The sequence below is a fragment of the Prionailurus bengalensis genome, chromosome A2 (genome assembly GCF_016509475.1).
Source record: "Prionailurus bengalensis isolate Pbe53 chromosome A2, Fcat_Pben_1.1_paternal_pri, whole genome shotgun sequence".
In the NCBI taxonomy this organism is placed as follows: domain Eukaryota; kingdom Metazoa; phylum Chordata; class Mammalia; order Carnivora; family Felidae; genus Prionailurus; species Prionailurus bengalensis.
In genome coordinates, this window is record NC_057348.1 from 25,896,309 (window position 1) to 25,910,836 (window position 14,528).

The following is a 14,528-nucleotide window of genomic DNA, read 5'->3' on the forward strand; positions in this document are numbered from 1 at the left end:
GTGACTTGTCCAAAGCTACCTTTGCTGGTTAGAGGCAAAGCCATTAGCAAAACATGCATCTTAACTCCTATGTCTCCTTACTATTTTCCTATTCCATTTTCCCCCAGTAATTAAAAAAAATTTTTAACTGTTTGCATGTAATGTTGACTCACAGACATAATAATGAGAAAAGGAAGCCAAATGCAAAAGGACGTATACAGTTCAAATCCATTTATATAGTTTTTGTTATTTTTTTTAAAGCAGGCAAAACTAGGGGCGCCTGGGTGGCGCAGTCGGTTAAGCGTCCGACTTCAGCCAGGTCACGATCTCGCGGTCCGTGAGTTCGAGCCCCACGTCGGGCTCTGGGCTGATGGCTCAGAGCCTGGAGCCTGTTTCCGATTCTGTGTCTCCCTCTCTCTCTGCCCCTCCCCCGTTCATGCTCTGTCTCTCTCTGTCCCAAAAATAAATAAAAAATGTTGAAAAAAAATTTTTTTAAAGCAGGCAAAACTATAGTGTTTAGGGATGCATAATTGGGTGATCAAAGTATAAAGAAAAGCAAGACACTTATCACTGTAAGAATCAGAATTGTGGTTGTATTTGGAGGGAGGAAGGAAACAGTGTTTAGGAGGGGACATGAGGGAATATGAGGGGGCTTTTAAGGTGCTGGCAAGTTCTATTTCTAGACCTTGTATGTGTTTTGTATTTCACAATGAGAAGTTTTTTTTTAAAAGACATAATATAGCAAACTCAGGAAGAGCCCAAGTAATAGATTCACTATTTTCCTCATTTTAATTTAAAAGGTTTTTGATTAGGAACGGCTGGGTGGCTCAGTCGGTTAGGCATCCGGCTCAGGTCACAATCTCGCAGTTCATGGGTTCGAGCTCCGCATTGGGACCTGTGCTGACAGCTGGGGGCCTAAGCCTGCATTTTGTGTCTCCCTCTCTCTCTGCCCCTCCCATGCTCATGCTCTGTCTCTCTCTCTCTCTCTCTCTCTCAAAAAATAAACATTAGAAATAAAACTAAAAATAAAATAAATAAAAGGTTTTTGATTAATAAAGTTTTTAAACATTAATCATTTCTACCAAACCTCTTAAAACATGTAAAATTTACCTAAACTATCTGGCAATAATTACAAAAAAAACCCATAAATAGTCTAAAAAGTCAAAGACATATTAAGTAGCTTATCACTGAAATTCTTCCTGGTTATTATATTTAAGAACTAATAAGATTATATTAAATATGAAATATGCTCAATTTTATTATTTACTATTACACACTGAAGTACTTATATTTTCTTAGCACGTGAAGTTCTCAACAAAGGAGGTAGAAACTTGTTAATGTTTAAGTTTTTTAAAAAACAACATACCTAAATGCAGTTATAGAAACTAATATTTCTTATTTATTTTTAATTTTTTTTAATGCTTATTTATTTATTTTCAGAGAGAGAGCACACGCGGGGAAAGGGGAGGGTAAAAGGGAGAGGAAGAGAATCCCAAGCAGACTCCACGCTGTCAGCACAGAGCCCGATGTGGAGCTCCATGAGACCGTGGACCATGAGCTAAGCCAAACCTAACCTAACCATGAGACCATGACCTAAGCCAAAACCAAGAGTTAGTGCTTAACTGACTGAGCTACCTAGGCGCCCCTAGAAACTAATATTTCTTTGGTGATGAAGTGGGCAGGGGACTGGAGGATGGGCCAAGTCAATTTCTTTACTTGTTACAATAGATAGTTTAAAAATAAGGAAAACACATGAAACCTGAGATAATGGAAAACACTCCTAGCATTGTTTTAGTTCAAGAGATTTATAAATTGATGGTTCAATTTTTCCCTTTATTAGACATTTAAATATTGTGTTTTTTTTAAAAAAAGGGAAGAAAGAGCCAACAGACATGAACAGATGCTCAACATCACTCATCATAGCAAAATGCAAATCAAAACTACTATGAGATACCATCTCATTCCTGTCAGAATGGCTAAAATCAAAAATACAAGAAATAAGTGTTGATGAGGATGTGGAGAAAAAGGAACCTTCATGCACTGCTGGGGGGAATGCAAACTGGTACAGTCACTTTGGAAAGCAATATGGAGATGCCTCAAAAAAATTAGAAGTTGATCTACCCTGTGATCTAGTAATCACACTACTGGGTATTTAGCCAAAGAATACAAAACCTAATTCAAAAGAATATATACACCCCTATGTTTATTGCACCATTATTTACAGTAGGCAAATTATGGAAGCTGTCCAAAGGTCCATCGATAGATGAGTGGATAATATATACACAATATATATACACACAATGGATTATTATTCAGCCATAAAAAAGAATGAAATTTTGTCACATGCAACAACAAAAATGGATCTAGAGAGCACAATGCTAAGTGAAAAAAGTCAGAGAAAGACAAATACCACATGACTTCACTCACATGTGGAATTTAAAAAGCAAAACAAAGGAAAAAGAGAAACACAAACCAAGAAATAGACTCAACGATAGAGAACAAACTGATGGTTGCCAGTGGGGGGTGGGTGAAATAGGTGATAGGGATTAAAGAGTGCACTTGTGACGAGCACTGAGTAACGTATAGAATTGTTTAATCACTATATTGTACACCTGAAACTAATATAACACTGTATGTTAAAACATATTTAAAAAAAAAAAAGAAAATGCCACTAAGAAGGACACATTAATTTCTCTGAGACACGTAATAGGATAGAGCAGGAAAAGATAATGGATTTTAAGAAACAGATACATAGCATCTGGAAAATGCAAAGAATGCTGAATTTTGTGAAAGGGAAGTAATGAAGCTCCCATAGCCTTAACTCCCTACCCATCCAGCTCCATTCTCAAGTCATGGGCATGCTGTGAGAACTTTCCAGTAATCAGCTGCACCCACAAGCTGTACAGAATTGGTCAAGAAGACAGTTCACCAAGTCGAAAAGCTTTAGCCATGTTATCCTTGTCAGCTGAGGTAAATGGTTCCTGTTTTATGTTTCAGAGGTCTGTCCCTTCACACACTAAAGGTTACTAAAGAAATATCAACTCTTGGGGCACCTTGGGTGGCTCAGTCAGTTAAGCGTCTGACTCTTGATCTCAGCTCAGGTCTTGATTTCAGGGTCATGAGTTCAAGCCTGTGTGGGGCTCCACGCCAGGCATGAAGCCTGAGAAAGAAAGGAAGAAAGGAAGAAATATCAACTCCTTATCTTGCTAGACCTGTGTTCTCCATTCTGACCTCATCATTATGATGAGAAAGGAGACATTACAGATTGACGATCAGATTTTTTGCATTTGCTATGCAGAAAATGATACCTAGAAAGAGCAAGGAAATCCTGACACCCTACAACCTCATCAAAAATAAATCTCTACTGTTAGTATGAGCCATTCAGTTTGTCAGTGTAACAAGAGACTGCAGCTCTACACAAGCAACATAACAATTACATGTGAAAAACCGTTACATGAATGTGATCGTGGGGGAAAAGTTGGGACCCGAGGACAAAGGCACCACAATCAATGGAATCTAGTCCCAGGTCTGTCAATAATTAGTGTTCTAGAAGTCACTTAACCTAAGATTCTCAATTTCCTTGTCAACAAAAATGGTATCATAAGATACTCTCTAAAGTCACTTCTAGTGGCTATGTTCAATTATTCTAAAATAAAACTCCACAACTGACCTATAATTGTACTGAATTCCAAGCATCCTTTACCCAACATATTCACTAAGCTCTACAAAACTCCAAAAAGACCTAAAAGTTATGCTATTTGCACCACACCTTTCTGATTATTAACATTAAAAATGAGAAAACATTTTAATGGAAATCATTTTTTCCTTATATAAACCAAGGTACAGGGATTAACTTACACAAGTTTTAAGATCAAGTGACAGCTCTCCAAGAAAAATAAACCTTAATATGGGTTCTTGATCAAGAGCAACATAAACCCTTTCCTTTGATAAAATAGCAAGTATTAAGAAAGCAGCAGATTTGCTCAGTAAAACCCCACAGCTTTAAGGTAAGTTCCAGTTTAACTAATCAAGACCATGGTTACTAGCCTAGAAAACAGAACTAATAAACCAACACTCTTTAAACCAAGAAAATTGCTGTGACCTTTCCCCACCATCCTTTTCCAAATAACTAAGTTCTTACAACAGAAATCAAACACAATCCCAGGTCAAAATTATTTTCATTATATTTTGTCACTATTTTGGAAGTGATTTTTCCCTTTCAATATATGAGTTGAACACTACTATTTAATGAGTGCTTATCCTGTTCCAGGCACTGTTCTAAATGCTTTAGATATATTAACTCATTTGGTCTTCATGCTTCTTAGGTACATCCCATTATCATTCCTGTTTATGAAGAGGAAACCAAGGCATAAAAAGGTCATGTAAACACCCAATAAAATAAATCTCCTAAATGGCAGAGGAAGAATTTCAATCCAAGAAGTTTGACTCTGGAGCTGGTACTCCTGAAGACTGCATCATACTGGCTCTTTCAAGTCAAGACCTAAAAAACACTCCTATTCATATGAAATATCCAGAGTGTATAAATCCATACAGGAAGTAGACAGGTGGTTGCCTAGGACTGGTGGGGGGTGAAGTAGGTGGAAGGGAAATGGAGAATGGAGTTTCTTTCTGGGGGACAAAAGTTTTCTAGAATTGATCGTGGTGATAGTTGCACAACTCTATGGATATACTAAAAATCACTGAATTATACACTTTACATGGGTGAATCATATCTCAATAAAACATTTTTAACACGACTTTATTGCCAATTGGAGCAGAGATCAAAAGCTTCTTCACTCAAAAAAAAAGTCCTTCTTTGGGGCACCTGGGTAGCTCAGTCGGTTGAGCATCCGACTTTGGCTCAGGTCATGATCTCGTGGTCTGTGAGTTCGAGCCCCGCGTTGGGCTCTGTGCTGACAGCTCAGTCCCTAGAGCCTGCTTTGGATTCTGTGTCTCCCTCTCTCTCTGCCCCTCCCCCGCTCATGCTCTGTCTCTCTCTCTCTCTCTGTCAAAAATTAATAAACATTAAAAAAAAAAAGTCCTTTTGGGCGCCTGGCTGGTTCAGTCTGCACAGTATGCAACTCTTGATGCTGGGAGTTGGGAGTTCAAGCCGCATGTTGGGTACAGAGGTTACTTAAAGAAATAAACTTAAAAAAAAAAAAGGTTAGAAAAAAAGTCCTTCTGAAAAACACCCTTCAGATCACACTTCTTGAACTCACTGGTCTCTTTGCCACACAGTTCATTCAAGTAAGGAGCCGGTTCTTTCAGTCATGGCTCTTCCTACATAAATGTCACATGGAATACCAAGAAGAGCTTTCCCTCCATATGGTCAACTAATCTTCGACAAAGTAGGAAAGACTGTAAAACGGAAAAAAGACAGTCTCTTCAACAAATGGTGTTGGGAAAATTGGATGGTGACATGCAGAAGAATGACGCTGGACCACTTTCTTACACCACACACAAAAATAAATTCTAAATGGATGAAAGACCTAAATATGAGACAGGAAACCATCAAAATCCTAGAGGAGAACACAGGCCGAAACCTCTTTGACCTTGGCTGGAAGCAGCGTAATAGACACGTTGCAGAAGGCAAGGGAAACAAAAGGAAACATGAACTATTGGACTTCATTAAGATAAAAAGCTTCTGCCCAGCAAAGGAAACAATCAACAAAACTAAAAGGCAGCCTACAGAAAAGATATTTGCAAATGACATATCTGATAAAGGATTAGTATCCAAAATCTATAAATAACTTATCAAACTCAACACCCCCCCCAAAAAAAAAACCCAGTTAAGAAATGGGCAGAAGACATGAATAGATAGTTTTCCATAGGAGACATCCAGATGGCTAACAGACACATGAAAAGATGTTCAACATCACTCATTATCAGGGAAATACAAATCAAAACCATGATGAGATCCCATCTCCCACCTGTCAGAATGGCTAAAATTAGCAACACAAGAAACAGCAGGTGTTGGTGAGGAGGCAGAGAAAGGGGAACCCTACTGCACTGTTGGTGGGAATGCAAACTGGTGCAGCCACTCAGGAGAACAGTATAGAAATTCCTCAAGAAACTAAAAATAGAACTACCCTACAATCCAGCAATTGCACTATTAGGTATTTAGCCAAAGGATACAAAAATACAGATTTGCAGAGAGTCCAAATGTCCATCAACTGATGAATGGGGTAAGGAAGATGTGACACACACACACACACACACACACACACACACACACACACACTGGAATATTACTCAGCCATAAAAAAGAATGAAATCTTGCCATTTGCAATGAAATGAATGGAGCTAGAACGTATTATGCTAAGCAAAATAAGTCAACCAGAGAAAGACAAATACTATATGATTTCACTCATATGTGGAATTTAAGAAACAAAAGAGATGAACATATGGGAAGTTGGGGGAAGAGAAGAGAAGGAAACAAACCACAAGAGACTCTTAATGATAGAGAACAAAGTATGGGTAGATGGAGGGCAGTGGGTAGGAAATGGGCTACATGGGTGATGGGCACTAAGGAGGGCACTTGTGATAAGCACTGGGTGTTGTATGTAAGTGATGAATCACTGAATTCTACTCCTGAAACCAATATTGCACCGTATTGTAACTAAAATTTAAATGAAGAAAAAAAAATACCTGAGAAAAAAAAAAGAACTCTCCTCCCATTTTAAATTCTCAAGGGCATAGGGTATTTTCCAAGCCTCTTTCACATCTGCCAATCAAACCAAGACTGCAAAGCTAAACAGGACACTGTCTTGTACCAAAAATATCACTTAAAGATTCGAGATAAAAGCTTAAATACTATTCCCACAGGGAACAGACAACTTTAACGATTATTTCTATATTAGCACAAACACAGCTATAGAGTAGATCAGGATGCATAAGACTAAGATAAAACACGAGACTTCAAGAGCTAGGCTGGCTCTATGTAGTCACTCTCCCTGTGATTAAGAGCGGATGAGTTGGAGTTGCAGAGAAGCAGGACTTTAGACCAGAGCTTCTCAAAGTATAGTCCACAGACTGATGCCAGTCCACAAACTCTTGTTACTAATCCATGACAAAATAAATATCCAACTTGAGAATAATTATTTAGAAAGTCTTACAGAAATCTGATACTGCCATAACAAATTTGGACTTTTATTTTGCATTTCTTTCATTTTTCTCCCGTTCATTTTTCTAAATATGCATTTAGATTGCATTTCATAAAAGCATGGTCCACAACAGATTGGAATTTTTTAAAAATCCAACTGGCCCTTCAATACAGATAGTGTGAAGTACTGCTCTCACCACTGGGAAGGGTAAAATACATGATGATGTCCCTGTTGTTTACAGAGAAGAAATCTGTTGAGACAAATACTGTCTGCATATCTAATCCATCCAGATCAAGAATTAATCTTTCCAACGGCAGCTGGGTGGCTCAGTCGGTTAAGTGTCCCAACTCTTGATTTCCGGCTCAGGTCACAATCTCATGATTGTGAGATCGAATCCTACATCTGCTGGTGCTGTCTGCTGTCTCCCTCTCTCTCTGCCCCTCCCCTGCTCTCTCTCTCTCTCTCTCTCTCTCTCTCTCTCAAAAATAAACATTAAGAAAAAAAGAGAATTAATCTTTCCCTTGGATTCATCCTTATTTGAAACTCCCTCTACTAATACTGAATTTTCACTCTGGACATATTTAAAATATAGTGATTATAGTCCTTGGGTACCCATCATAGCTTAAGCCTCAGAAACACCTACATCCAGATGATATTAATGGTAATCAACACAGAGAAAAAAAATCTGACAAATATTTATGAGAGAGAAGGCACACTTTAAATTTAGGCTCCTAAAGATAAAAGTCACTCAAATGGAACAAAAGAAACTGAAACCTAAAAACAAACTAAACAAAAAATTTTCTTCTAAAGTCACAGGATCTAAGGTATGTGTGGCTGTTAACTAACTTGGATTTAAATTTTATTATTATTAAATATAATTTATTGTCAAATTGGTTTCCATACAACACCCAGTGCTCATCCCAACAGGTGCCCTCCTCAATGCCCATCACCCACTTCCCCTCTCCCCCAGCCCTGACCAACCCTCAGTTTGTTCTCAGTATTTACGAGTCTCTTATTGTTTGCCTCCCTCCCTCCCTCTCTGTAACTTTTTTTTTCCCCTTCCCCTCACTCATGGTCTTTTGTTAAGTTTCTCAGGATCCACCTATGAGTGAAAACATACAGTATCTGTATAGACAGATAATATAGACAGAATTAATTAATTAGGCTAATTAATTAATAAGGCTAATTAATTAACCTAAGGCTATTAATTAACTAATTAATTAATAAGGCTCTACCAGCCTTATTTCACTTAGCATAATACCCTCCAGTTCCATCCACGTTGCTACAAATGGCCAGATTTCATTCTTTCTCATTGCCAAGTAGTATTCCATTGTATATATAAACTACATCTTCTTTAACTTGGATTTAAATTTTATAAATAAATAAATAAATAAATAAATAAATAAATCCAAGATGCTACCACTGAGCTTTTATATAAATTAATTTATTATTATAAATTAATATTATAAATTAATAATAAATTATAAATTAATATATATTTATATTATCTATTTATATATTATATAAAATTATAAAAATATGTATAATATATATTATATACTTATATATTATATAAAATAAGAATATATATATGTATTTTATATATGATGAATATATATAAATTAATAAATTAAAAATAAAAATAAATTATAAATAATTAATTTATTTATATAAATATAAATTATATTTAATATAATTAAAAATAAATAAATAAATAAATAAATAAATAAATAAATAAATGTATTAATATTGTCAAAAAATAAGGTATGTATGGATAGCAGCTGGAGGAAGTGGAGGAATGGCAAATCATTCCTTTGGGAATCCCAAAAGCACTCTTCTTTACCTATACACCCTTGATTCTGAATCTTGTTTCACTGTTTCTAAGTGTGCACGATGGAAACAAAACTTAGATTATGATTCTTTCCTAAAGACTGTTCTACTATGCCTGGATTTCCTTCCAAAACAATAAAAGCTATTTTGAGAAAAATTCAAATCCATTTCAAAGTTAGCACAGCAATCCCAACTTGCATTTCATAAACATATAAGTGAAACAAATTGTTTGGATAATCACAACTGAGAATAGAACTCTCAAATACATAAAAACTCACAGCCTATTGCTATCTAGATTAATATTCATCTCTTAGGATGACAAGGTGTCTCCTTTTAAGACCTTTTGTCAATTTCACTTCTAAGTATCAACCGTACTTTAACGTTTTATTTATTTTTGAGACAGAGAGAGACAGAGCATGAACGGGGGAGGGGCAGAGAGAGAGGGAGACACAGAATCGGAAGCAGGCTCCAGGCTCTGAGCCATCAGCCCAGAGCCCAACGCGGGGCTCGAACTCACGGACTGAGAGATCGTGACCTGAGCTGAAGTCGGACGTTTAACCGACTGAGCCACCCAGGCGCCCCTCAACCGTACTTTAAATAAAACAAACCCTACTTCATTTGATGTGCAGCTTTTTAAAAAGGCATTACAAAACACCTGTAGGTCACTCAAGTGACTAAAATACTGAACAAATTCTGATTTACATTCGAGTTTAACTTCTAACAAGACAGGGATACGTGGAGTGACTGACTAAAAGAAAAACTATAATAAAAAATAAAAATAAAAAAGGCTATCCAAATTATCTTCTTAGCCTTGAAACTCATGCAGAAAGGTGAAAAAGAGAGCCATGAAAACCAGCTATAATCTCAAAAGGAAGAGTGTGCAGTGTAATGCACCAGGACTCCAATAACAACAAGTCAGTTTATCCTGTAATGCAGCTTACCCTGAGACCTGGAAGTCCAATCCAACACTCACTACATTCAGAACTGCATGTGTAGACTTTGTAAGGAAAATGTTAACTGAAATGAGGAAAAATCCTATAAGACCCCTCTATCGTTTATTTCATTAATGGACAAACATACTAAGAAATTCCAATAATTCCAAGTTAGAACAAAAGTCCTACTGGGATTTCTCAAAAGCATTTTCTTTTAACCAAGATACCATTTCTTTTTTATACAATTCATGAAGGCTGACTTGCAAATGTATAGGAAAGAACTCTGGAAACATTTACAAGGAAAGGAGAAAATGCTTTTACAAATTAAAATGTCAAATCTCCCAAATCAGATTAACTAAACTAAATTAAAAGGATATTAGAAGTAACCACTAAAGGAAAGGGAATAATGGAGTGCCTTTGCTTCATAGGGTTCTAACTGTGTGTGGTCTAAGATGTTGAATGTTCTGGTCACTACAAGTCTGAAAAGCTGTTTTGAAAGCGAAACAAAAGAGGCAACCTGAAAAATTTCAACAATTAGGACCACACAAAGGGAGAGTTTGAAAGAGACCAGAAAAACCAAATTTAATAATAATAGCAAACACTTATATAGTGTTTACTATACACCAGGCACTATTCCAAGTCTTTACATATATTAACTCACACAAACTATTACAAGTAATTGATGGCCATGCTTCATAACCAGATTCACTCTATTGTATTTTTTTTTAAGTCACTGCTTTTACAGTTCTTGGTAAGCTTTCAAATCCCAAACTGAAAGTAAACTACTTACTATAAATTTCCAAACATACCAACGTTGCTGGTTTTCACTCTCTTCACTATTTCAACAGTTTATTGCTCCTTGATGTTTTACCTCACTACAACGTAACAGTTATTTTATTTTTTATAATATTTTTTAAATTTTTTTAATGCTTATTTATTTTCGAGACAGGGAGAGACAGAGCATGAACGGGGGAGGGTCAGAGAGAGAGAGGAAGACACAGAATCCAAAACAGGTTCCAGGCTCTGAGCTGTCAGCACAGAGCCCGACGCAGGGCTCGAACTCATGGGCCGCGAGATCATGACCTGAGCTGAAGTCGGACGCCCAACCGACTGAGACACCCAGGCGCCCCCATAACAGTTATTTTAAAAACTGAACCAACTAAAATCAAAAAAGACATGGCTGGCATCGCAAAACTAAGAATCACAATCACTCACTTGCTAGGCTGAAACTGAGTTTGCATTCTAAAATTCTATTTCAATTCATTTTGATATATTAAGAGTATAATCAATATTCTTAGTATAAAATTCAACAAAAACACCACATGAAAAATAGTTACCTGAATTTGAATCTGGAAAAGACAAATAGCAAATATTGGTTTTCTGAAAAAGAAAACAAAAGCTATATATGTTGATACACATACACCAATAAAAACAAACAGAAACACCATAGTAGACTATACAGAGCAACATTGTTACTTACTTCCTTATCAGTAAGTTTGGAATGTTGAGGATAAATTACCTGGAAGAAAAAGAATTAAACTTTGTTAGACAAATATATTGAGTGTATATTATAAACATTAGCGGGTACTTCTATTACTAGTTGGCTATGGTCAAATAGTTTTAAGACATAGTTCACTAGGGGCACCTGGGTGGCTCAGTCGGTTAAGCGTCCAAACCTTGATTTGGGCTCAGGTCATGATCTCACACTTCATGAGATCAAGCGTCTCACATCGGGCTCTGTGCTGAAAGTGCAAAGCCTGCCTGGGATTCTCTCTTGCCCTCTTTTTGCCCCTCTTCTGCTTGCTCTCTCTCTCTCAAAATAAATAAATAAACATTAAAGAAATAGTTCACAAACTCCAATAATGAAACATGAAAGAAGCTTGGGAGAATTGAGTAGGATTTACACTAGGGAAAAAAAAAAGTTCTGAGTCAAAGTTATCTCTAACAGATTGGTGAAGTCTTGGGTTATCAAGAATAATTTAGGGGCAACTGGATGGCTCAGTTGGTTAAGTGTCTGACTTCAGCTCAGGTCATGATGTCACAGTTCGTGAGTTCGAGCCCCGCGTCGGGTTCTGTGCTGACAGCTCGGAGCCTGGAGCCTGCTTTGGATTCTGTGTCTCCCTCTCCCTCTGCCCCTCCCATACTCATGCTCTGTCTCTCTCGCTCTCAAAAATAAATAAACATTAAAAATTTTTTTTAAAAAAAAGAAGAATTTACCAACTGAATTACTAATAACTCAAAGCTTACTGAGTCTTTTCTTTGGAAGCCTAAAATCTAAAAAGAATTGGATCTATCAGCTGGTAACGACTTCAAGAAATAATGATTTTCAATCAATTCCAAGAAGTACTGCAAATCACCAGATACCAAAGAAAAATGAAAGGAGAAAATAATTATCCATAGTTTAAGAAATCTCAAAGACCATCTCCCACCATAAAGTCTATCCTAATTTCCTTCAATCCCTTTAAATAATCATTGCATTTCTTAGGATAGGTCAGTTTAGTGTCTGCAGTGATCACAGCCACCTTCTGAGGGAAACTCCTGCCCTATAGCCGCTGCAAAGAAAGCAAGAATAAGCCAAAACAGCTACTGTCAGAATAAGCACTAGTGGACACCAGATCCAAAAACAACTCTACAGGCCAATCAACTGCCTAGATGTGGCTGGGTGTGAAAATTCTGCCCAAAAGAATACCAGTGCTCAAGTGGGCCTATTCACACTCTCTTGGGAATGTGAAGAAGAGATGAGATTAGGAGCAGCAGGTTAGCTAGTGGCTGATAACAAAAAGAAGAGAAAACAACACAGAGTAAATTATGTTAATGTTGGGCTGCTAATGTGGGGATCCAAGACTTCCCACTTCTGGAAGAATTCATGAATTCTTCCATTCCCCATCTGCCGCCCAAAAGCCTAAAAATCTTCCATTTCCAGATAAAACATCCATTTCCAGATATCACATTATAAACCATATTAAAGTGGTTTCACATATTTACTTCACTGATTTAGTTCTCACAGTAACAGACAAGCCCAGTATCCCCACTGTAGATATAAGAAAACTAAGGTAAGAAAAAAGATGGGGAGAACCAGTATTTTATGAATATCTTCCAGAGTTTTTAATTTTCACAATAATTCTGTCAATTCTGCCTATCTTTACAGAAGAAGAGACAAGTTCATAGCAGTTAAAATAACTCTTCTAAAATTTACTTGTTTACTAAGTGCCAGAGGTAAGGACTGAATTTCAGCCTGTCTGATTCCAAAGTACACAAGCCACCATTCCTCACTCCATGCCTAGAAGCGATCGTTGTGTGCAATCACAGCCCTCTTTCCCCCCTAGCAAGAATGTGGCATATAATCCTTCTCAATCCAGGGTTAAGCGAAGGGTCTAGAGAGCTGGTATACTACATGAAAACCACGCACCATTCCTGGATAGAGAATGATACCAAATCCAATATTTCTCTCTACATACTCTACTTTGTATCCCACATTTTGACCAATCTGATTTAACCCCTGTCTCCATAATTCATGAAGGCAAGAATCTGGTCTGTTTTGTTCACAACTCTATCTTTACACCTAGAACAGTCTCTGCTGCATAGTAAACACTAAAAATATATTTCTTCAACCAGTGGATATACCTTCAAATTAGTTCCATCCAACAACCTAGTATTTAATTTGTACTTCTTTTTTATGCATACATAGGTCTCCCTTGCTTAACCCTGAAACCATTTTGCTCGTTACTTTTAAAGCAGAAATGGCAAACTTATAACCAAGTTAGCCCTATTTTATGAAAATCTCATTACATATAAATTATACCAGAGTTATCATACTGGTAAATTTAGTGGTCCATAATAGCTTTATCTTAGACTTTAAACTCAGTTTTATGTGAGTGCCTTTCAGATTTTTATTTCCTGCAATTAAAATATAAATGCAAAAGCAAATATACATAGTGGTTTCTTAGGACTTTGGTTTCCTATGGTTTAAAACACCATCATGACAATACAGAAAAAAATGTTGGTATGTTTTACCCATATATATGAGTACCTTAAATATACATGTGTGTATATATCTCTGTGTGTGATGTGTATTTCAGGGGCTTATGTATGCTATATATATTTAAGTAAACTAAAAAGATGTAAGAACTACATAAACTATCAAGTGTACCTTTTAAAAACTCTGACTGTACTAGTCAAATATTCTAGAATTTCATTTTAATGTATTGTTACGACTACCCAGTGTTATATCATATTGGAATAGATAGGATATTCAAAAAAAATAATGCATGTTTATATGCTGTAGGTATCCAATGTCTACTATGTACTTAAGATCAAAATATAGAAAAAACTTTAATTTTAAAACCTCAATTAAATTCCATAAAAATCAAGAAAAGTAACCACTGCCAAGTATCTCAAACTGCACTAATTGCCACAGTTACAAGATTATCCTTGTACATACTTTATCTTGTAAAAAAAAAAAGTATAAATATAAGCTTGGGCAATCACTGTTAGTTAGCTCCTGATAACTATACAGGCATTAATCAACTGTGGATTGGCCCCAGTACCTGGAGACGCCTCTCTCTTGAAGTTTCCTCTCTCCACAGCTCAAGTCCAGGCATCTCTGTCCCCCAGACCACTGGCATTCCTGGGAGGCATCAAAGGGGGACAGAGAGCATCAGCTAATGTCACCCTGGTTCTGTTA

At 36.7% G+C, this 14,528-nt stretch overlaps 1 protein-coding gene across 3 annotated transcripts in view; it reads right to left on the bottom strand.

Annotated features, from left to right (window-relative positions):
* Positions 1–14,528, bottom strand: part of DENND6A (DENN domain containing 6A) — a 67,883-nt gene that overhangs the window by 40,412 nt on the left and 12,943 nt on the right. For 2 of the 3 annotated variants that reach the window (XM_043587715.1, XM_043587714.1), the window contains exons 2-3: positions 11,325–11,363; positions 11,182–11,224 (exon numbers count right to left, since the gene is read on the bottom strand). In XM_043587715.1, coding sequence (XP_043443650.1) covers positions 11,182–11,224; positions 11,325–11,363 — 82 coding nt within the window. Of the gene's footprint in view, positions 1–11,181; positions 11,225–11,324; positions 11,364–14,391; positions 14,472–14,528 lie in introns of all 3 variants that reach the window. The other variant, XM_043587716.1, reaches the window with a different exon arrangement.